This window comes from Loxodonta africana, chromosome 7, assembly GCF_030014295.1.
Source record: "Loxodonta africana isolate mLoxAfr1 chromosome 7, mLoxAfr1.hap2, whole genome shotgun sequence".
NCBI lineage: Eukaryota > Metazoa > Chordata > Mammalia > Proboscidea > Elephantidae > Loxodonta > Loxodonta africana.
This window is the reverse complement of record NC_087348.1, coordinates 5337705-5361851: the sequence shown is the minus strand read 5'-3', so window position 1 is coordinate 5361851 and position 24147 is coordinate 5337705. Positions and strand designations below refer to the sequence as shown.

At 52.5% G+C, this 24147-nt stretch overlaps 1 protein-coding gene across 1 annotated transcript; it reads right to left on the bottom strand.

Annotated features, from left to right (window-relative positions):
• Nucleotides 1-6082: 6082 nt before the first annotated feature.
• Nucleotides 6083-7715, bottom strand: FGF4 (fibroblast growth factor 4). The gene is made up of 3 exons (XM_003419531.1): nucleotides 7403-7715; nucleotides 6818-6921; nucleotides 6083-6259 (listed from the first exon to the last, which is right to left on the bottom strand). Exons 1-3 carry the CDS (start codon nucleotides 7713-7715, stop codon nucleotides 6083-6085), a joined length of 594 nt encoding a protein of 197 aa, XP_003419579.1.
• Between the last annotated feature and the right edge of the window lie 16432 nt (nucleotides 7716-24147).

Sequence of the window (24147 nt, the reverse complement as noted above, 5' to 3'; positions counted from 1 at the left end):
GCTTGCTAAAATGAGTTGGAATTGGCTCAAGGGCAATGGGTTTGGTTTGGTTTTAATCTTTATGGAAGCAGACTGCCACATCTTTCTCCTGCGGAGCTGCCGGTGAGTTCAAATCACCAACCTTTCAGTTAGCAGCTGAGCACTTTAACCATGGCACCACGAGACCTTCTTGATAAAATGCTAGTGTTGAAGAAATGCCCTAAGCTCATGAGTCCTATGAGTCAGAATCGACTTGACAGCACCTAACAACAACAACATGATTCAAGTTGTCAAGGATTTCATTTTACTTGGATCCACCATCAACACCCATGGAGGCAGTAGGCAAGAAATCAAACAATGCATTGGATTGGGTAAATCTGCTGTAGAAGACCTCTTTAAAGTGTTAAAAAGCAAAGATGTCACCTTGAAGACTAAGGTGCGGCTGACTCAAGCCATGGTGTTTTCAATCGCCTCATATGCATGTGAAAGCTGGACGATGAATAAGGAAGACCGACCGACCAAGGAAGAATTGATACCTTTGATTTATGGTGTTGGCTTGCCAGAAGAACAAATCTGTCTTGAAAGAAGTACAACCAGAATGCTCCTTAGAAGCAAGGATGGTGAGACCATGTCTCATATACTTTGCATATGTTTTCAGGAGGGATCAGCTCCTGGAGAAGGATATCGTGCTTGGTAAAGTAGACGGTCAGCAAAAACAAGGAAGACTCTCAATGAAATGGATTGACACAGTGGCTGCAACAATGGGCTCAAGCATAACAACGATTGTGAAGATGGCACAGGGCCAGGCAGGGTTTCGTCCTGTTGTATGAGTCGGAACCAACCCCACGGCCCCTAACAACAACAGAGCAGTCACCTTTTAGACCCAACATGGGCCCACCAGGACTTGCCAGGTGTAACTGGAGTGGGTAATCCCAGGGTGCCTCCACGGACTCTCTTCCAAAACAAGGCAACTGCCAGGGCACTCATTCCAAGGGACCCAGACCCTCCCAGAAAGACCCGGCCACGCCCTGGGGATGGGCCTTTCTCTGCCTGTCACTGATGCCTAACACAGCAGAAAAGCCACGGTGCCTTTAGCGGGAAGATAAGAAAGGATTGGGACGTTAAGACGATAATTAAGTCTCTTAGGAGAATGACCATGATAATGGGCAAGATTTACTGTTGGCTGTGCCAAGCACTTTGCATACGTCCTGGTCACATCTTCAATCCCCCCGGCTACTGCGAACTGTGGAGACAGACGCTCATCCAAGGTCACACAGCCGGGAGTGGTGGGGCTGGCCAAAAAAACGGAACAGAGGAGCAGATTCCCTGCTTAAGTGGCCGGCTGGTTTGGAGAAACTCCAGAGAGCCCCACCTCCTCTTTGATTAACCTGACTTCTCACCAGCTCCGCCCGCCCCCTCCCAGCATCAGCTCCAGCCTGAGCCCCCGCCATCTCCTAGCAGGGCTCCTTGGCTGCCACCTTTGCTCCCCAGCCGTCTACTCTCATCCTAGCTGATCATGTCCTTTCTTGGCTCAAACCCCAGAGATTCCAAATGGTTCCATCTCACTCAGTGAAAAAGCCAAAGTTGGTGGTGTCCCAGGCCCCCCATGATCTGGCCTCTCTGACCTTACTTCCTCCCGTGGCTCCAGCTGCCCCCTGGCCTTCTGCTGCCCCTCAACAGGCTCAGCCCCATCCTGCCCAGGGCCTTTGCACGTGCTGCTCCTTTGGCCCGGAACAGCTCCCCTAGGTGCCCCCCACGGCTCCTTCGCCTGCTTCATGTCTTTGCTCAAATGTCACCTTCTCGGTGAGCCTCTCCACCTTGCTCTTGCTGGTGTTTGATGTAAGTGCTGTCACGCTTGCTGGGTAGTTTATGTTCCGTGCTTACTGTCTGACTCCAGCATTGCAAGGAGGCCTCCTCGCGGGCAGGGATCTTTGTTTCCCCACTCATGTTTGCCAGGCACACAGCAGGCCCTCAGCTAATGTCTGTCACATGAGTGAATGAATGAAGGAATGCCTCTTTGGGTCAAAAATCCTCACAGCAGGACCAATAAGCCACATCATGATAAACAGAGAAAAGATTGAAGTTGCCAAGGATTTCATTTTACTTGTATCTATAATCAACACCCATGGAAGCAGTAGTCAAGAGATCAGAAAGACTCATTGCTTTGGGTAAATCTGCTGCAAAAGACCTCTTTAAAGTGTTGAAGAGCAAAGATGTCACCTTGAAGACTAAGGTGCGCCTGACTTAAGCCAAGGTGTTTTCAATCGCCTCATATGCATGTGAAAGCTGGACAATGAATAAGGAAGGCTGAAGAAGAATTGACGCCTTTGAATTGTGGTGTTGGCGAAGAATATTGGATATACCATGGACTGCCAAAAGAACGAACAAATCTGTCTTGGAAAAAGTACAGCCAGAAGGCTCCTTAGAAACAAGAATGAGAGACTACATGTCACATACTTTGAACGTGTTATCAGGAGGGACCATGCTTGGTAGAGGGTCAGCAAAAAGAGGAGGACCCTCAAAGAGTTGGATTGACACAGTGGCTGCAACAACGAGCTCAAGCATAACAACAATTGTAAGGATGGCGCAGGACCCGCAGTGTTTCGTTCTGTTGTACACAGAGTCGCTATGAGTCGGAACTGACTCGACAGCACCTAACGACGTAGTATGTTTGTATATATGTATCAATAGTATGTATGTATTGTTGTGACAGGGTTCCCCAGGCTGTAATCTTGTCATGAGCAGAGCACCAGATCTTTTCTTCTTTGGAGCTGCTGGGTGAGTTCGAACCTCCAACCTTTCGATTAGCAGCTGAGCGCTTACCATTACACCACTAGGGTTCCTTGTATGTATCTATACCGTAATTATACTATCATAATTACGGCCACATTTTCACAGGACATTAGGCACCACTACTAGGATTGATACCAACCAACCAGCTGCCATCACATTGTCAACCCCGACTCATGGTGACCCCTCGCATGTCAGAGTACAGTAAAAGTCAGTGGCTGAGTCTTTAGAACTAGATCTGCAGACCTTTCTTCTGTGGCACGTCTGGGTGGACTTAAACGTCCAGCCTTCTGGTCAGCACCCTAGAGTGTAACCGAAGGCGTTACCCAGCCACACCCCTATGACTGACACACCTTGGTATTCTCTTCCTATATTTTATTATTCCATTTCCTGCTTAGAAAAGGCTAGTTGGGGCCCATTATGTTGATTTCCAGAGCCACTGGTGGTCTCTGCTGAGTGTGGAAAATACCAAGATCGTCTTCTGAGGACTAGCCCCTCAGCGTGGGCTCCACCACCCACCCCCATGAAAGTACCAATTGCCTTGCAGACCAGCAGGCAAAGTGAAGGGCAGAGCTTGGCCAGTGACAGTGTGGGGAGGGCGCGAATCAGCCCCATGGGGGAATGAGAATAAGCCATTAGATTCAGAGTCACGGCAAAACTTCGTGACAGTGGCACCCCCCCCCCCTCCGCCCAGGCTCCTGTTTTCAAGGCTGCATTTGTGTGGACACAGCTGGCTAGAATCCATCTTCCCTGCCCGCACCCCACCCCCAGCAATGCCAGGTTCAAGGCCTCAAATAGAAAGGCCCCTGGAAGACGGGGGGTCGAGGGTGTTGGAATTGTATTTGGGCATTTCAAGACATGTTTTGATATTCTTTAATACCTTTCCCAGTTATTTATCTCATTTACATCAAGTCCAGTTTTTTTAATACATAGTTGCTCACCACTTATTCTGCATTTAAATGTGCACAGCACATACAACCCAGTATCCATCGGCACCTGTATAAAACTACAGATTCTGAAAACGGCTGTAAATACAGAAGCCTCAACCCCCATCAGAGCAATATAAAAACTTTACAGTATCGCAAAGGCACAAGTGTGTCCCCAACGCATCACTCGTGACACTCGGAAGAAATATATACACACACACACATATATATATTTACATATGATCGAGGACGCCAGGACTCTGTACTTAAGACATCTTAATTCCTGACGATTGGATTGGGCTCTGAGACAAGACATAATAATTTAATGTGTTTAACACGATCAAGGTTACAGGGTGAACACATTAAATACAGAAGGTCCATGAATTCCTCCCCAAACAGCGCGGAGCTGTTCAAGCATCCCTTTTCTTCCACCCACCTGGAGTTTAGGGTGTGGCGTAAAATTAAAACAAAAGACAAGCATTGCTCTTATGGCAGGACTAGCCATTTTAAGAAGCAGGGTCTTGCCTCAGTGGGTTTGCAAGTGGCTCCCTTCTCCCAGGCCTGGGTTAAGAATAGTATTTTAAGAAGACGATCTGCATTCAAACAAAGAGTTTTAAAAAGGAATGTGAAAGACAAAAACTCCAATCAGATTTCCCAGCCGTCTGTAGACCCCCATAAAGTTAATTTGGGAAGACGGCTCAGAAACATCCTATGAGCGCGAGCCTTGGGGGAAGCATTCGGAGCATTCCTGGTAGCAAGCGAAGATCGTTGTGTATAAACTCTAAAAAGTCATTCATTAAAATTAAACGTTTGCCATCACCTCGGAACCTTTTTTTAAACATTACCGACCCCGCCTCTTCCATCTTTGCTTCAACGACAGGAGGGTTACGTTTGTAAAATATAGAAAGAAAAATATAAGGTTACTTGGTGACCATATAGTGCACTCTAACAGCTGTCTGCAAATATTTTCACCATGATTATCCTTACTAAAAGTAAATCACGGGGTAAAGATAGCTCAAACGTGACAAGGTTCAAATGGGACGCACCGAAGCTATCCGCAACCCTTTTTGGCTGCATATGGAAAAAAAAAAAAAAGCTACTTGGGATGGCAAACCCTAGACCCGGTCTGAACTCTCTGTGGCCTTTGTCAGATGACTGGTTGAAGGGCTTGTGAGGTAGATGTTAAATCCACTTAAGCAGGGAATGCCCAGAGAAGCAGCAGCGTCCTTCGTGCAAACATTGCCCCGGAGTGTTTTGTACAATGACGGGGACACTGACAGAGACATTTCATTTACAATGAATAGCTCAGTCTAGTCTGACGTGCCCTTAGCACCGGGGAGCCTGTGGGGTTTTCAACAGGTGCTATTGCATTATCAGAGCCCTGGTGGCTCAGTGGTTAAGAGTTTGGCTGCTGACCAAAAGGTCGTCAGTTCGAAACCAGCAGGCGCTCCTTGGAAACCCTATGGGGCAGCCCTACTCTGTCCTATAGGACCGCTATGAGTCAGAATGGACTCAGCGGCACCAGGTTTGGTCTGGTTACGTTTTCAGAAGAATCTGCTATCACAAATGAGGTTTCATCCCTGGGGTGGTGGCTGTGGCTGCGGCTGCAAACAGCCCCACGTGGCCCCCATTTTGTCCCTCTCCAGCCTTCCGGTGGGATGATCTCAATTCCTTTCAGCGGCATTGAGAATTGTGTTTGCCTCCCCCCACCCGCCTCCCCCGTGGCTGTGGTTGATCCCAAAAAAGGAAAACAAGACTTTCTGCAGTTCTGGAAGCGGCTCTCCCGCCTGGTGGACGGCGGAAGATTGACTACAGGAGAGTTTAAAGGTCAGCCTTGGCAGGTCTAAAAACGGAGTGACAGGAGGACTTTGTGCACTCTCTGTCCCTGAAGTAAACCGATACGCCCCAATTAATAGCAACAGGGCGCAGGGAGTGGGACGCTGGAAGATGCTAGAAGAGGGAGATGAGACTGGGAGCTTCCTTAGCGGGTTTCCCAAGCCTCAGCAAGGCCTTTCCATACACAGGCAAGCTCACCTCCACGCTCAAGGGGCCGGCAGGTGCAAGCAGGGCTGACCACAGGATCCAAGTTCATTGCTTTTAAGAACACAGAATAGCAGCACGTTTGTGATGACCGTTTGACGAGTTCAATAAATCCAACGGTAAGGTTCTCCACGGTTGCACCAGATTAAGGAGATGTCTTTTCTCCTCCTTTTTTTTTTTCCCAGAGAAAATATGAAACCCACCCACAGAACCATAAATAATTTGGTGGCAATATATACACATTTAAATAATTAAATAAGTCCCAGCTACTCTTGCATCAAACTGTCCATCCAAAGAAAGTGCACCAAGGTTGTCCTCCGCACCTCCCCCTTGGGGGCTCCGGGGGGTCACAGCCGGGGGAGGAAGTGGGTGACCTTCATGGTGGGTGACACCCGGTTCCCCTTCTTGGTCTTCCCGTTCTTACTCAGGGCGATGAACATGCCGGGGGACTTGTAGGACTCGTAGGCGTTGTAGTTATTGGGGAGCAGGGTTTCTTTGAACATGCATTCCTCGGTGAAGAAAGGCTGAAGGAAAGGGGAAGAGCAGGAGGGTTGACCCTGGGGGCCGGTGGCCAGGGGCTCCTTTCTATCTGGGCTGAGAGGGACCCTGGGGAGCTCGGCTGTCAAGGCCCCCACAGAGTGAGAAGGGGAGGCATGGCCAGGCCAGCCCACAGCAGCTGGTGCTTCTGCCACCTGCCCAGCACCTGGTGGCCAGAGAATTTCAGCTGGTCTCCGTGCATCCTAAAGACTTCAGCCCTGTTTGCTAGGAACCCTCTGGCCTACAGAGAAGGGCTCCCAATGGAGTTTGCTGGGACAGGAGACCGCCACCCATGGATGCCAGGAACCTCCGCGTTCCTGCATCCAAGCGGTCCCTCTTGATCTGGGCTGCCCCGCTCCCCACGGTGACTACCCAACCAAGTCTCCGAGCAGTTTGGGGGTGGAGGTGGGGCACTGCCAACCCAAGCATCCTGCGATGCAGCCTCTGGTCCACCATCCAGGCTCAGGTCGGTCACGGGGGTTCCGGATCCTGTCCAGGCTACACGCTGCCCCACCCGAGTGTCGGCCGGCCCCTGGGGTACTCACCGACCCATAGAGCTTGCCCTTGCTGTTCATGGCCACAAAGAACCGGCTGGAGACGCCAAAGATGCTCACGACGCCCCGCTCCACCGGCGAGAGTTCCAGCAGACCTGGGGGGCGCGCGGGTCATTCCGGGAGACTCAGGGGGCCACTGGGCAGCACCGCCCCTCCCGGGCTCCCCTAGGCCTGCGCACCACTGCGCATCTGGGATAGGTGTGGGTGTAAAGGGCCCCCGACCCAGGCCGACCCCAGTGGCCCCCGGAGCCTAGCATGTGGGCATGCGGCAGCCGCGTCCCGCCCCAGCGGCCCCAGAGCTCGGCCCCGGCCTGGGCGCGCGTCCCGGGCCCCCGCGGGCGCCGGTGCCCACGGGCGAGGCCGCTGGAATTTGGCTCCAGAGGACCCGGCTTCCGAAGGCGGGAAGGCGGGGCTCCGCCGGCTGGGAAGTAAGCCGGTGCCTGAGGCGGCTCCCGGAGCCAAGCGGGTTTGCGTCCCCGCATCCTGGCGCCGGTGCCCAGGCCCACGAGCGGGTGCCCGGTCCAGCTGGAAGGGAGAGCCCGGCCCGGCCCGCCCCACCCCCGCCGGCCCACTCACTGTCGCCCGTGTCGGCGTGCACGCCGCCGATGCGGCCGTCGGGCAGCACCTGGAGGTGGAAGCCGATGCCCACGTTGCAGTAGAGTCGCCTCAGCCGCTTGATACCCAGCAGGTAGTCGCCGGCGCCACTCTGCACGGTCGCTTCCTTGGGCCGCGCGGCCGCGGGCAGCCGCGCAAGCGAGCGCGCCACCCAGCTGTCCCAGCGGAGCTCCAGCTCGGCCTCCAGCGTGCCGTTGGGCGCGATGGGCGCGGCGCCCCCGCGGCCCGCCCGGGATGTCAGCAGGGCCATCAGGAGCGCCAGCAGCAGCGCCATGCCGGCCCGCGGGCCGTGCGTCCTCAGCGTCTGTGCGCCCGGGGCCGGGCTGAGTGCGCCTGGGCGGTCCGAGAGCGCACGGCCAGGCCGGGCAGGAGCGCGCGGAGGAGCGCGGCGAGCGTTGGCGTCCGGGCTCTATCCCGGCTGCATGCGCTGCGGGCGGCGGCCGGAGGGACGCGGCCGGGCGGGACCTGCGGGCGGTGCGCGCCTCCTGCGCGTTAGCCCGGCCCGCCGGGCCCCTATATATGGCCGGCGCCCCCTCCCACCCGCCCGCGCCTTCGGGGGGCCGGGTGCGCTTGCTGGGCGCCCGGGGCGCTGTGGCGCTCGCCGCTGGTCGCAAGCCGCCTGCCAATCAGGGCTGGGGGAGGGGAGGCGGACAGGGACGAGTGCCGCGAATGCCACCTGGAGGGACCGTGGCCCCCACCCTGACTCGCCCGGGCCCCGGACCTGCTTGTCCCGCCCCGCGCGTCTGCTCGGCTCCTGCCTTCCAGCCGAGGTTCTGCCTCTTTCACTTTGTCTCTGCCTCTACCCGTCTCTGTCCCTGCTCCGGCCGCCTGTCTGTCTCCTCCCGCCGGGGCACCGCTCTCACCCGGCACCCTTGGAGGGAGCGAGAAGGAGCCGGCGGCCGCCCCCTGCGCTTCGCCTTCAGGGACCCCGGGAGCTGGCTGTTCCGCTGGCTCCGTTAAGAGCGGCCAGGATTGAAGGGTGGGGAAGGGCACCAGCAACTCGAGGACCTGGCGAGCGGCAGGAACCCCGGGTCCGGGCTACAAGGAGGTGAGGCCCGGGCTTGGCTCCGCGCTGGGCGCCTTTCGGAATCAAGTCGCGTGTACCCGGTGCAGGCACCGCCAGAGCACCGGGCGCCTCTGAGGAAGCGAGGGGGCCAGGCGGAGAAGGTGTACCCTTCACAGGGGAGGCCACACCCTGCGCCCACTGCCCGTGTGACAGGGCGCTGGGACACGGGGACCTTCACATCCATCTTTGATTGGATTCCTTAGCAGAGACATTTATTGTCATAGAGTCCCCAAGCTAGTGAGGACCCAGGCCAGCCCTCTGAAAGGCTCCCCTCCCCCACCTGCTGTTCCCCTCCCCCACTATGCCCTTTAGGGCCTGATGGGGGCAGGGCTACCCAGCGAGATGGCCCTCACCTAGGTGTGAAAATCCCTGTCCTTTGTGGCACCTGAGGAGCTGGCCCACCACCTCCTGGCAGGCCCCACCCAGCTACAGCTGCAGGGGGCTGGAGCCCACCCCCACCGTCTGCTGTTACCAGCACCTGTAACCAGAGAGGGCCAAAGCCCACGTCCCCTCCCCCAGCAGCCACCCTTCCCTGCCGACAGCCTTTGGGTCCTCCTGGGGCTGAGTCACACCACTGGAGGGGGAAGGGCTGGGAGGTTTGAGGTCTCTGCCCTGAAGGTGGGGGGCGCTCAGGGGTCAGTGGCCTTGGCAGGACCAGAACCCCGTCTCTGGACCCCTTGGTGGGCCTCTTTGCTCCCCTCCGTGGGCAACTGCTGGGGGTTTGGCCCTCCCCAGTGAGCTTGGAGGGGGGTGAGGGCCAAGAAGACAGTTCTGGTGGGGGGAGGGGCAGGAGACCTAGGGTCAAGCTTGAGCTGTGTGGCCTTGGGCAAGTCTCTTTCCATCTCTGGGCCCCCTGCTCTCCATCACTCAGTCCAGCCCCAGGTGGGCACCTCCTCTGGCCTGGAGCCTCCCTCGGGTGTCATCTCCAGCTCCTCCTTCCTAGGACCCCACGGGTGCTTGTCTGGGGGCTTCCTGCGACCCCCTCCTGTCCTGGCTGCTGAGAAGGACCTCATTGGTGACTGTCCTTTGAAGGACTGTCAACAGGGGGTTGGGAGCCAGAGATTTGGAATTGTCTTGACTCAAGGTCTTTGCCAGGACTCACCGTGGGTCCCTGAGTCTGTCTTTAACTTCCTTGGTTTCAACTCCTCATCTGCCCAGCGGGACAACAGCACAAAACCAAAAAACACCAAATCTGTTGCCACTGAATCAATTCCGACTCATAGTGACCCTAGAGGACAGAGCCAGCAGCCGTCGCTCTTAACCACTGTGCCACCAAGGCCCCTCAACGGCACAGTGGAGGCTCAAAGGCAGGATTGCAGGTAAAGGGCTGGACTCCACCTGTCCCGTACAAAGCACTCACTGTTTTTATCTTTGTCTGAGCCCCTGTGTGCGGCCACCTCCCACGTCATGTTCTGCCCCATCCATGCCGGCACTGGGCTCTGGCCACACCGCACCTCCCGCAGCTCTCCCTTCCCCTGGAAGGCTCCCCAGTCTTTGAGTGGATGACTTGTCTCCCTGGGACTGTCTCCGCTCAGACACCAGTCACTCCGGGAGACCCTTGGTAGCCCCCTAAGGTGGCTTCTCCACCAGCTGTAGGCTCTATGCAGCCCTTTGAGAACCTTCTTTACCTACCTGCTGGCCTCTGGTGGGGTTCCTTCACCCCATTAGGCTGTCACTTCGTGGGACGTGCACTGGTCTGTCTTGTTCCTGTTGTGTCTCCAGTGCCTTCAACAGGGCCCGGCACCCAGTAGGTGCTCAGTAAGTGTTTGCAGAGCAAACGGCTGACTGGCTGCTCAGAGCTGGCCCTCCTCTGTCTGCAGGCCCACCCCCCTTTTGCCTGGAACAGCAAAGGGAACCTGTAAGGCCCTCAGGACCCAGCTCCCAGCTCCACTGTGGGAACCCCTAAACTGTATATATATATATATATATATATATATATATATATATATATATATATATATATTTTAAACTGTATTTGAAAGGAATAGTTGGGTCAAGATGACCAATTTTCCTAATTCTGCTTCCTTTGAGGACTGCTCAGGTCGTCAGTAGGGGGTCAGGTGAGCTAGAAACAGGAGCCTCATTAGCTCAGGTCCTCAGCCCTTCTTCCGGCACTGCCCTGGGGAGCCCAGGTACCCAGAGCCTGGGGGGGCGCAGGGAAGCCTTTTGAGGTTCTGGCTTCTGCCATTATCTGCCTTGGGCTCCACATCCTTGTTCGTTGCATAACCTAAGGCCCTTTCACTTCTGATCATCCTCAGCTTCTCCGTCTGTAAAATGGACGTAAGAGTAACTACCTTCAAGGGTGCTGTCAGCCTGAATGAGACAGTGCCGGCCTGTAGGACGTGGCTGAGCAAAGCTAGCTCGCTCTTCAGACAGCAAGCTCCTTGAGGGGTGGTGCGGACAGAGTGTTTGTGAAAGAAACCAGCCATGTTCTCATCCCGGGAGGCAGCTGCACCGTACACCATCAGCTGGTGAGCAGAAGGGTAGATGAAGTGAACGGAGGCCTGTGAGGTCTCGGAAATGAAGGCTGCCGCTCCCCCATCTGGAAACCCTTCCAATATTGACCCTTTTTAACTTACAGAAAAGAATCACAATATCATATCTTTACCAAATGTTCTCTTCCATGAAGGAGTAATGGGGTTTGTCAGCCCAACCAGCTCAGCCTTAAAGAACTTACTTTGCTAAATAGTAACAATAATAAATAATAGCATTATTAATAAAAATTGCTGCATAAAAATCCAAGCCCAAGTCCTCAGGCTGAAAGTCAGGTGCTCAACCTAGGGCAAGGTACCTGGGCAGTGTGAACAGCTGTGCTGTTTTTTCAGTTCGGCTTCCTCTTCTTAGCCTCAGATAGCAGCAAGAACACCCTCATCACAGCGGCTTCCACAAAAGTCCAGGAGAAGAGCAAAGCCGCTGGTAGAAAGATGTGTCTGCGCCGCTCGAAAACTCCCAGAAGCCGTGATCCAGTTTTCTTCAGGACCCGCCAAGAAAGAGGGCATTTCAGCCAACTTGTTTTATTTTTTAAACCATTTTATTGAGATATAATTCACATACCATACAAATTCACCCGTTTGAAGTTTGCAGTTCAGTAATTTTCTGCGTATTCACAGATGTGTACAACCATCACCAAAGTCAATTTTACAACAAAAAGAAACCCTAGGCCCTTCGCTCTCTCCCCTCGCCCAGCCCAGCCAGTAACGAGTCAGGCTGACCCTGACTCACGGCAGCCCCACGTACGTCAGCGTAGAACTGGGCCTTGTAGGGTTTTTGATGCCTGATTTTAGGGAAGTAGATTGCCAGACCTTTCTTTTGAGGCATCTCTGGGTGGAGTCAAACTTCCAGCCTTTCGGTTAGCAGCCGAGCGCTTCACCATTTGCGCTACCCAGGGACTCCCTGCCCAGCCCTAAGCCAAGAAGCGACTGGCTGTCCCACCTCCTTGATGCCTTTAAGAATATCCTTGTTGTTGTTGTTAGTCCATCGAGTTGATTCCAACTCATGGCAACTCCGTGTATGCGGAGTAGGACTGTCCCATAGGGTTTTCAAGCCTGGGACCTTTCAGAAGCAGGCTGCCAGGCCTGTCTTCCTGGGCACCTCTGGGTGAGTTCCAACCGCCAACCTTTAGGCTAGTAACTGTTTACGCCACCCAGGGATGCCCTGTTCAGCACAAAGCAACCAGTGATCTACTTTCTGTCTCTATAGATTTCCCTGTTCTGGACATTTCCTAGAGCCCTGGTGCACAGTGGTTAAACCGTTCGGCTGCTAACCAAAACGATCAGCGGTTTGAACCCGCCAGCCGTTCCGTGAGAAAAAGATGAGGCAGTCTGCTTCCGTAAGGATTTACAGCCTTGGAAGCCCTATGGGGCAGTTCTACTCTGTCCTCAGGGTCACTAGGAGTTGGAATCGACTTCTCGGCAGTGGCTTCAGTTTTGGACGTTCCATGTGAGTGGAATCATACGGTATGTGGTCTTCTGTCAGGCTTCTTTCATTCAGCATAATATTTTCAAGATTCATCCAAGTTGTAGCAGGTATTCCGACCTCAGTCTTTTTTTAAGGCTGAATAATACGCCTCTGTATGTCTATTCCACATTTTGTTATCCATTCATCTGCCGATGGACACTGGCTGTCTCCACCTTTTGGCTATTGTGAATGGTGCTGCAGTGAACATTTGTGTCCTGGTACTTGTTTGAGTCCCTGGTTTCAAGGCTTTTGAGTCCATACCTAGAAGTGGAATTGCTGGGTCACATGGTAGTTCTGGAGCCCTGGTGGCAAAGTGGCTAAAAGCTCAGCTGCTAATCAAAAGGTTGGCAGTTTGAATCCACCAGCTGCCCTTTGGAAACCCTATGGGGCAATTCTATTCTGTCCTATAGGGTTGCTATGAGTCAGAATCGATTCCACGGCAACAGGTTTGGTTTGGTTTTTTTATGAGTCAGAATCGACTCGACGGCAACGGGTTTGTGTTTTTGGTTTATGGTAGTTCTATGTTCAATCATTTGAGGAACTGCCGGGCTGCTTTCTACTTTGGTGGCACCATCTTACATTCCCACCAACAACGTACAAGGGATGCTATTTCCCTCTGTCCTTGCCGACACTTGTTACTCCTTGACTTTTTGATTCTACCCCTGTGAACGAATGTGAAGTGCGTATACAGATACATATTTTTTAAGAATTTATTCTTAAAGACAGAAGTTCCTGGGTGGTACAAACGGTTAAACGCTTGACTACTAGCCTAAAGGTTGGCAATTTGAACTCACTCAGAGGCACCTCAGAAGATTGCCAGTGTCTGGCAATCTGCTTCCGAATGGTCACAGCCCTAAAAACCCTGTCAAGCAGCTCTCCTCTGCAGACATGAGTCGGAATCGGCTCGACGGCAACAACAGCAGTGTTCTCAAAGGCGTCCAGGAGACTGGAGAGCCAGTCACTTCTTGGCTCACGGAGGCATGTTGGGTAGACAAGAGCTTGCCCAGAGGCGGTGGTCCCCAGTGGAGCCATCTCCCCTTCTCTGCTTATACAGTGGTCATCTGGCTTGTTTCTCCTGTATCCTGAAGCTGACCCAGCCAGGTCTGTATGACCTGGGGCAGGGACAGTTTTAATAAGCTGCAATAAATAAGGAGCCTTGGTGGCGCAGTGGTTAAGAGCTGTGGCCAGCTACTGCTGCTAACCAAAAGGTCGGCAGTTCAAATCTACCAAACGCTCCTTGAAAACCCTATGGGGCAGTTCCATTGTGTCCTATAGGGTCACTATGAGTCGAAATCGATTTGACAGCAATGGGTTTGAATCAATGGAGTGGTCCTCCATCCAGGTGCACACCTCTGCACATATGAGACGCTCAACCCTGGGAGAGCTGTAGAGAAACGTGCCCTCACCTCAGAGGCTGGCTTAGCAATACGAGCCCAGCCACGCGGTCTTAGCAATGTGAGTGTGTGGCCAAGGCGGACTAGAACCCAGGGGCTGGGCATATGCTAGCCCACCTCACTGACTGCTTGGCTGTGGGCTGCTTGCTAAGCCTCTTAGCTTCTCCCTCCTTGCTGTGGTTGAGAGAATTAAAAAGAATTAGACACCTCAAGTGCAGGGCGTGCCATCCAGTGGCCGGGAATCCTCAGGGATTGATCCCAACACCTCGGACGACAAAAGCCTGTAATACCAACATGTATCACGCACTTCGGAGGACAGGCCTGGTGCTGGGTCGGCTTTGCCTGCTGGTGGTCTTTCCCTCACTGCTCCCAATGCAGGGCCGTGCTTGTTGACACCCTTTTACGGAAGAATTAACCGAAGCTCAGCCTTGAACAGCAGAACAGTAAAGGTCAAGGCCAGGACTCAAATCCCGGACACCCATGCCCACCACTTGGCTGCTCCATTCTCTGCCTTCTGCCTCAGTCTCTTCTCCTGCAACACAGAGCTCCGGATCTGGACCTTGCCTGTCTGGAGATTCCAGTCGTGCTCCAGAGTGCAGATCAACTCCACGCACTGACAGTGTGACCTCAGCATTTGGAAAATCATGAAACAGTTGAGTTTCCTTAATATTTCATATCAAAGACAGTCAGAGCCAGAAGGGATCCCGAGAGCTGAATCAGACTCTCGTTTCAGAGAGGACCCTGGGAGGCCAGAGAGGGAAAGCACTTCCCCCAAGGTTACCCCAGGGGCCCTGATCTCCTGGCCCTCTGCTTGGGAAGCCATCCACCCATTAACTGGAGGAGTGATTGTGGAGCGCCCACTGCAGCGTTCTGGGCCTCCCTGCCTGGGTCAGACCATGGCTGACCTCACAGAGCTCCTATCCTGGGGATTGGGGACCCGAAATCAGCAAAGGAGCAAGGGGCTGTGGCTGGGAGGTTGTGGGGAACACCCTAGAGGACATCCACAGGGCTCAGTGGAGAGTTCTCAGGTGGTGGCAACAGGGACACGGGAGCCAGACTACAGGAAGAGAAGGAGCCAGCCAAGGGGAGATGGTGGGGGGAGGAGGGCCCAGGCAGAGGGTACAGCAAGGGCAGAGGTCCCTGGGGAAGATAGGAAGATGCCTGGCACGTCCAGGGGAGGGCGCAGAGCAGTGGGCAGGCCTGTGGACCAAGGAAGGGTGTGCACGTCCTGGGAGGGGGGTTCCAGCCAGGCCCGCATTGGTCTTAGCACAGCTGAGGAATGGCGGAACCCCTCTGGCCCATGTCCTAGTCCAGCAGCCTCCTGCCCACCCCTGCAGAAGGCAGGGGGAACCCATGAGTCTGGTGGGCTGACCACTAGGAAGGCCATGGGTGGGGACACCACAGGTGTGATAGGGAGAGTGGCCCCTCCCTCCCTGTCTCTCCCCATTCCCTATCCCCACTCAGGGTCTCCCAGTGACACTGACATTGAGGCCAGCTCCTTTCCTGGTACCTCCCAGGGGTCTGCTCGCTGCAGTGGGCTTGGGTTTCAGCCTGTCCCCACATGAGAAGATAGGAAATAGCAGTGGGGGTTGGGAGCTAGCCCACCCCTGTCGATCCCAGCCCACCGCACCCTCAGACGAGTGGTCATGGAGTGGGGTGGGGGTGGAAGAAAAAAAAGACTGTTGCCTTGGAGTTGACTCTCATTCTACCCATGGCGACCCCATGTGTCAGGGCTTCAGGGCTATGTTGTTATTGGTACAGAGCCAGTTAGTTCACTAGTTATTGTCCAGTCAGCTCCAACACACGGTGACCCCGTGTGTGTCAGAGCAGGTCTGTGCTCCAGAGGTTCTCAATGGCTGTGGCCTTTCAACAGCAGCTGATTCAGTTTTTGGTTTCTTGCATTTCTACTCCCCCTGTATTTCCCCACCAACTGTGCCCACGATTTAATGCAACTCATCTTGGAAGTCTCTTATTTGTCACCCTGTCAGAATTCCAAGCCCTGGTGGCGAAATGGTTAAGAACTCGGCTGCTAACCAAAAGGTCAGCAGTTTGAATCCACCAGCCGCTCCTTGGAAACTCTATGGGGCGGCTCCACTCTGTCTGTCCTCTAGGAGTCAACTTGATGGCAACAAGTAAAATGGGTATTCATGTTAAACGTTCTTCTTCTGGATTACGTTATCAGTACATAACCAGTTAACCAGTTGCCAACAAGGCAACTCCAATTCATGGTGACCCTGTATGTGTCAGAGTAGAACTGGGCTCCACGGGGATTTCAATGGCTGATTTTTTGGAAGCAGATTGTCACGGTTTTCTTCCAAGGCATATCTGGGTGGACTCGAACCTCCAACCTTTCAGTTAGCAGCCGAGCACATTTACCGTTTGTACCACTCAGGGACTCCATTAGTGATACATTTGTTGTTAGGTGCCATTGAGTCAGTTCTGACTCTTAGTGACCCCCTACAACAGAAAGAAACACTGCTCAGTCCTGTGCCATCCTCACAATCATTGTTATACTTGAGCCCTTTGATGCAGCCACTGTGTCAATCCATCTCACTGAGGGTCTTCCTCTTTTCCGCTGACCGTGTACTCTGCCAAGCATGATGTCCTTCTCCAGGGACTGATCCCTCCTGACAACATGTCCAAAGCACATGAGACAAAGTCTCACCCTCCTTGCTTCTAAGGAGCATTCTGGCGTACTTCTTCTAAGACAGATTTGTTTGCTCTTCTGGCAGTCCATGGTGTATTCAGTAGTCTTCTCCAACACCATAATTCAAAGGCATCAATTCTTCTTTGATCTTCCTTATTCATTACCCGGCTTTCACATGCGTATAAGGCGATTGAAAACACCATGGCTTAAGTCAGGCTCACCTTAGTCTTCAAGGTGACTTCTTTGCTTTTCAACATTTTTAAGACATCTTTTGCAGCAGATTTGCTCAATGCAATTCATCTTTTGATTTCTTGTCTGCTGCTTCCATGGCTGTTGATTGTGGATCCAAGTAAAATGAAATCCTTGACAACTTCAATCTTTTCTCAGTTTATCATGACGTTGCTTTTTGGTCCAGTTGTCAGGATTTTTTTTTTCTGTAGAGATGTAATCCATACTGAAGGCTGTGGTCTATATTCTTCATCAGTAAGTGCTTCCAGTCCTCTTCACTTACGGCAAGCAAGGTTATGTCATCTGCATATCGCAGGTTGTGAATGAGTCTTCCTTCAATGCTCTAGCTTCTTGGACTATTTGCTCAGCATACAGATTTTACCAACTTCTGCAGTCTGAAATTGATCAAACATGCAATCAGGATGCATTGATAATGACTGGTGATTGGAATGTGAAAGCTGGAAACAAAATAGAAGGCTTGGTAGTTGGAAAATACGGCCTTGGTGGTAGAAATGAGCTGGAGATCACATGACAGAATTCTGCAAGACCAATGACTTCTTCATTGCAAATACCTTTTTTCAACAACGTAAACGGCGACTATCCACATGGTCCTCACCTGACGGAATACACAGGAATCAAACCCGCTACATCTACGGAAAGAGACGGTGGAAAAGCTCAGTATCATCAGTCATTATTGATACACAGTTGATCAAAATACCATGACTGTAATATCAAATCATTGATAAGTAAAAATTAAACACAAATAATATTCTATTTGAAATGAGACATTTGAGGATAGATAAGCTGTTTTTTATTTTTCCTAATTATTTCTCATGAACATTGCTTATGACTGCCTCACTTTGGTTCTCATTTTCCATTTCTAGTGATGTAAAGGAAGCCCTAGTGGCATAGTGGTGAAGAGCTATGACTGCGAACCAAGAGGTCAGCAGTTCGAATCTAACAGCCACTCCTTGGAAACCCTATGGGGCAGCTCTACTCTGTCCTGTAGGGTTGATGTGAGTCGGAACCGACTCAACAGCCATGAGTTAGTGATGTAACAGCTGAGAAGGCTTGCTGACATCAATAAGGGGATGAGGTGGAAGCTTTATTATGGTGGTATCGTTCAAGGAGGTGACCATCAGCCAAGTGTGTGTTCAGACCCACACAGCGGGCCTTTCTATGAAGAACTGAAATATCCATTCATTATGCCAATTACTCGTTTTCTTGGGGAAACAAAACAAAACAAAACAGATACATTGCCATCAAGTTGATTCCAACTCATAGCGACCCCACGTGACGGAGTAGAACTGCTCCGTAGGGTTTTCTTGGCTGTAATCTTTATAGAAGCAGATTGCCAGGCCTTTGTTTCATGGCACTGCTGGGTGGTTTTGAACCATCAACCTTTAGGTTTGTAGATGAGTGCAAACCATTTACACCACCCAGGGTTACAGAGGGATGAGACATGGACAAACAGATACACAAGGAGAAAGAAAGGGCAGAGCCCAGCCTTGAGGGACAGGTACATGGATACCCAGATGAGGTATCTCTCTTACCGGAGAGAGCTTTGGAAGGTCAAGGTCACTGAGCAAGAACTGCCCTGACCCGGCCCCCACCACAGTACAGCTGCCTGGAGGCACCCTTCACTCCACCCCAGGCAGGCCGAGCAGGCCAGATGACCCGTTCCGCAGGCCCCCTTCACCCACAGGGCTGCTTCCAGGCCCGGCAGAGGGACTGAGTGTCACCACCCGGCACTTCACCTTGTCCCTTTGTTGGGTGCCCCGAGGCCTTTGCCCCTGAGGACACTCCCCGGGAAGTGTGGGCAGGGCTCTGGCTCGGCCTTTCTTTTGTAAAGTGGGAGAAAAGTGGCTGTGAAACTGGAGGGAAAAGGGGCACCGCAGGCCCAGGCGTTCTCAGGTGTGTTCTCAGGTGCTTTCTCTGTTTGAGGACAGCCCGCCTCTGGCAGCGGGCAGTCTGTTCATCTTATTCCCCAGGCAAGAGGCCACGGGGGCTCTGCAGAAGTTTTGGAGAGGAGGTCCTTCCCTTCTTGCCTGTTAGCCCCGTCTCCTTCAGACCTCCGCTCCACCCTGACCTCCTGGGGAAGCCTTTCCAGACCTCCTCAGCCTCAGTCCAACGCTCCCTGACTGCAAATCTCTAGCTGTGTCTTTGGAGGGAGAAAGGAGGTGCTCTTAAGAATTAAGCCACCAGTTGTCACTGAGTCCAACGCGTGGTGACCCCACGTCTGTTAGAGTAGAACTGCGCTCCGTAGGGTTTTCAGTGGCTGACTTTATGGAGGCAGATGGCCAGGACTTTCTCTGGAGGGACCTCTGGGTGGACTCAAATCTCCAACCTTTTCAGTTATCAGCCGAGGGTGTTAACCGTTTGCACGACCCATGGGCTCCCTCTTAAGAATTACAATGGGACAAAAGGCACACGGACTTGTGGTCACCTCAGCTGATAGGGCTCTCACAAACCAAGCCCTCTGGTCAGTGTCTGGCTTGTGTGGGGAGCCAGTGCTCTGGGGAGGGCTCTGTGCGTGGCAGAGCACCGTTGGCATCACCTGGAGCCTCAGCTCACCTGGGAGCAGTGCTGCGTGCCCGGCTGAGGTTCTGCTCGCGAGCTGCAGTTGGCTCTGTGAGAGGAACCCCAGGACAGCCCCAAATCCGGGCACGATGGTGCCACGCAGGGCCTCACTGCTGCCAGGTACCCACCGACGGGAAGCCCGTGTTCTCAATCCCTCCTCGACAACCATGAGAGCTGTCGCCGCCGTTGTTGTTGTTGGGTGCCATCGAGTCAATTTCAACTCGTAGCCACCCCATATGACAGAGTAGAGCTGCCCCATAGGATATTCCAGGCTATAAATCTTTACAGGAGCAGATCACCAGTTCTTCCTCCAGCAGAGCCAATGAGTGGATTCAAGCTTCCAGCTTTTTGGTTAGCAAATGAGCGCTTAACCATTGTGCCACCAAATCAAACCCAAACTCATTGCCATTGAGTCAATTCTGACTCATAGCAATCCTATAGTACAGGGTAGAACTACCCCATAGGATTGTCAAGCAGCGGCTGGTGGATTTGAATTGCTGACCTTTTGTTTAGCAGCCGAGCTCTTAACTACTGCGCCACCAGGGCTCCATTGCACCACCAGGGCTCCTTAACCCTGAGAGACAGTGAGTATTAATCCTATTTTAGAAAGCAGGAAATCAAGGCCCTAAGGGGAGGCGACATCCCCACCATCTCAGAGCTACTGGGGTGTGTCTTGCATGTTGTTAGCGGCCTTCCAGGCGGCTCTGATTCATAACGACCCATGTACCACAGAATGAAATGTTGCGAGGTCCTGCACCACTTTGTGATTGTTGGTTTGTTTGAGTCCATTGTTGTGGCCACCGTGTCAATCCATCTCATTGAGGGTCTCCCTCATTTTCACTGACCCTCTGCTTTACCAGTCATGATGTCCTTTTCTAGCAACTGGTCTTTCCTGATGACGTGTCCAAGGTAAGCAGGTCCAAGTCTCTCCATCCTTAGTTCTAGGGAGCATTCTGGTTGTATTCCTTCTAAGACTGATTTGTTCATTCTGGCTGTCCACAGTGTACTCAATATTCTTTGCCAACACCACAGTTCAAATGCTTCAATCCTCCTGTCTTCCTTTTTCATTGTCTAGGTTTCACATGCATATGAGGCGGTTGAAAAGACCATGGCATGGGTCAGGTGCACCTTAATCATCAAAGTGCCTGTTACGGATTGAATTGTGTCCCCCAAAAATATCTGTCAAAGGGATTGGTCTGGACAACGGGTTGGAGAGTGATGCTGGTGAGGAGTGAGCTTCTTGGATCAGGTGGACACTTGAGACTATGTTTGTATCCCCTCCCTGGAGGGGAGATGAGAGGGTGGAGGGGGTTAGAAGCTGGCGAAATGGACACAAAAAGAGAGAGTGGAGGGAGGGAGCAAATGGGCTGTCTCATTAGGGGGAGAGCAATTGGGAGTATGTAGCAAGGCGTGTATAAGTTTTTGTGTGAGAAACTGACTTGATTTGTAAACTTTCACTTACAGCACAATAAAAATTAAAAAAAAAAAAATCCGTCATTTTAGCTGGGCCATGATTCCCAGTATTGTGTGTTTGTCCACCATTTTGTCATCTGATGTGATTTTCTTGTGTGTTGTAAATCCCGTCTGTATGGTGTTGATGAGGCAGGATTAGAGGCAGTTCTGTTAATGAGGCAGGACTCAGTCTACAAGGTTGGGTTGTGTCCTGAGCTGATCTCTTTTAAGATATAAAAGAGAGAAGCGAGCAAAGAAATAGGGGGACCTCATACCACCAAGAAACAAGAGCTAGGAGAATATCTCATACTTTGGACCCAGGATCCCTGTGCTGAGAATCTCCTAGTCCAGGGGAGGACTGATGACAAGGACCTTCCCCCAGAGCCAACAGAGAGAGAAAGCCTTCCCCTGGAGCTGACGACCTGAATTTGGACTTCTAGCCTCCTAGGCTGTGAGAGAATAAATTTCTCTTTATTAAAGCCACCCACTGGTAGTATTTCTACTACAGCAGCACTAGATGACTAAGACAGTGTCTTACATGAGGAGATTCTAAAACCAGTGTGGGCAAAGCAAGATCTTACTGAATCAAAAGCACCCGGGGAAAAGTCCCCCCAAAAGGCAGAATGGAGATGCCATGGCAGGCCCTCCTTCACCCAGCTCCCCAGAGGCAGTTCTGACGAAGCCCTGGGCGGCTTTTAGGGGTATCGTGGGATGAAAACTCCTCTCTGCGCTCAAACACACCAAGCTCATTCGGGGGTAGGACAGCCAAACTACGAGTTGGAATCGACTCCACAGCGATGGTTTGGTTTTTGGTTTGTTTCACTGGCAGTAATAATAACGTCAATGATGGTGGTGTTGTGGGTAGTTGCCATCAAGTTGACTTCAATTCGTGTATAACAGAACGAAAGGTTGCCCGGTCCTATGCCATCTTCATAATCTCTGAACTCCTCTCCTGCTGCCTTTGGGGCTCACTGGAACAGGAGGGGCCCCACAGTCGCTAAATGATTCTTTTTCCCTCTTACCCTCATTTCCACCCCGGTCTGTCAGTCTGTCCAGCTGTGGTGGCTTGCAGGTTGCTGTAATGCTGGACGCTATGCCACTGGTATTTTAAATGCCAGCAGGGTCACCCCATGGTGGACAGATTTCCGCAGAGCTTCCAGACTAGGAAGAAAGGTCTGGTTCTCCTTCTGCCAATCAGCCAGTGAAAACCTTATGCACCACGATAGAATATTGTCCGAGACTTCGACTTGCTTACTTTGAACATGTCATCAAGAGGGACCGATCGCTGGAGAAGGACACCATGGTTGGTAATGAGACGGATTGACACAGTGGCTGCACCGATGGACTCAAACATACCGAGGATCATGAAGTTGGGGTAGGACCAGGCAAACTTCCGTTCCGTTATACACGAATCGAAGCGGACTTGACGGCAACTAACCACAACACCGTCGTTAATGTTATTATTACCGTGAATGAAACAAACCACAAAACCAAACCCACTGCAGTGGAGACAATCCCAACTCATAGCAGCCCTATGTTCTTGTCATCGTTGTTGGGTGCCATTGAGTTGATTCTGACTTTTAGCGACCCTACAGGGCAGAGTAGAACTGCCCTATAGGGTTTCCAAGGAGCGGTTGGTAGATTCGAACTGCTGATCTTTTGTTAGCAGCCTGAGCTCTTAACCATAGTGCCACCAGGGCTGCTTGCTGCCAACAGAACAGTTAATCATGTGAGTTCAATGCATTAGGGCCTGACCCTACTTCCTGGGCTTATGCCTTAGTCTGCTCTGAGGCCCTCAGTCTTCTTACCTGTAAAATGGGGTCACAGTGGTGCATGCTTTCTGGGGGATGGCATCATGCAGCAATGCCTAAAGGATCAGGCCCTGCACTGGTGGCTGCTCCCCCAAGGTTGGTCTTGCCTCCCTGCCAGCACACAGGAGTCCTTCCTGCTGCTTTGAGCAGGGCAGGGATGCTGGTCCACCAGCAGCCAGAAGTCGTTCCTGGGCTTTGGCCTTGGGGTGGTGTCTGCATCTGCTTGCTGTCTTCCATGCGGATGGCTGCCTCTAAACCCAAGACGCAGCTCCTAAGCTGGGGCAGACCCAGCCTGCTATTCTGGGGTCTTCTTTTAACTATTTTGGCAAAGACCAAATGGCAGACTCCTCTAAAATAGACCCACCAAGCCCGGCCTTGCTCCCTGTGGGCCAGGTCACACCAGGCCCGGCCGCTCACTGCGTCGCAGGCCGGTTAAATACAGACCTGGCATCTGGACATGGACGAGGGCTCGACCGAAATACCACGGCAAACGTGACACCGAAATAAGACCAGGCCGCCCTTCGAGGTGCCTTGGGCGTCTCGGTTTCACAAATGCTTTAACTTTCTCTGTGAAATCGTGGGGGCCAGCTGCTGGGGGGGGCGGGGGGTGGCCACAAGGCCTGGTTTAATTAGAAGCAAAGACGGCTGGACCAGCAGTTTCCAGTGGGGAGAAACTCTCCTGCTGGGAACGGTTTGTGGGAAGCGCCTGTGACACTCAGGGACCCCTCGCCACAGCCCAATTCCTGAAGAATGGTGAGACCGATTTTCCCTTGATTTCCTAGATGAAAGATGTGGTCACCTAATTTTTTTTTTTTTTTTGTCCTTTAACATAGTATCCACCGTCTGTCAATGGGTCATACTGTCGTGGCTTGTGTGTGGCTCTGATGTTGGCAGCTGAGGCACTAGTATTTCAAATACCAGCAGGGTCACCCTTGGAGGACAGGTTTCAGTGGAGCTTCCAGACTAAGAGAGACTAGGAAGAAAGGCCTGGCAATCGGCTTCTGAAAATTAGCCAATGGCTCACGACAGAACATTGTCTGATATAGTGCCGGAAAATGAGCCCCCTATGTTCAAAGGCATCAGAATACACGGTGGCCTCAACAATGGACTTGAGCATATCATCATCGATCATGAAGATGGGGCCAGACCAGGGACCGTTTTGTTCTGTTGTGCATGGGGTCACCATGAGCCGACTCAGTGACAACTACCGACAACTCTTCCCTGAGTCCTTCCAAAGCATACATCGTTTTCATGGGAGCACAGTTCTCTGTCTGCATCCGTGTTCAATCTATTTTTCGTTTCCATCAGTTTACTTTATGGTCCATTTTGTTTCCTGGCGGCTTTACAAGCACTTCCGGCCCAGGCAGGCTTGGGGACACATCCAGCCACTGTTGCTGCCAGGGTGATGTGAGGGACCCCACCCCAAGCGTTCAGTGGCCGAGGGTGTCCGTTGGCATGTCTGCTGAGGACTGGCTGAAGCTGTCCTGTGAACAGTAGAGAACCCTGTCTACAGGTGAGCCATTGTTGTGATGTGTTTAGAGGCAGCCACGTGGCCTCTGGGGCGGAAAGAC

What these genes read in the sequence shown, in the direction of transcription:
- FGF4 (XM_003419531.1), bottom strand. Translation starts at nt 7,715, where the DNA reads ATGGCGCTGCTGCTGGCGCTCCTGATGGCCCTGCTGACATCCCGGGCG. An exon ending in GCACGCCGACACGGGCGACA is followed by an intron (nt 6,922 to 7,402) that starts GTGAGTGGGCCG and finishes CGCGCCCCCCAG; the next exon opens with GTCTGCTGGAACTCTCGCCG. An exon ending in AGGGCAAGCTCTATGGGTCG is followed by an intron (nt 6,260 to 6,817) that starts GTGAGTACCCCA and finishes CCTTTCCTTCAG; the next exon opens with CCTTTCTTCACCGAGGAATG.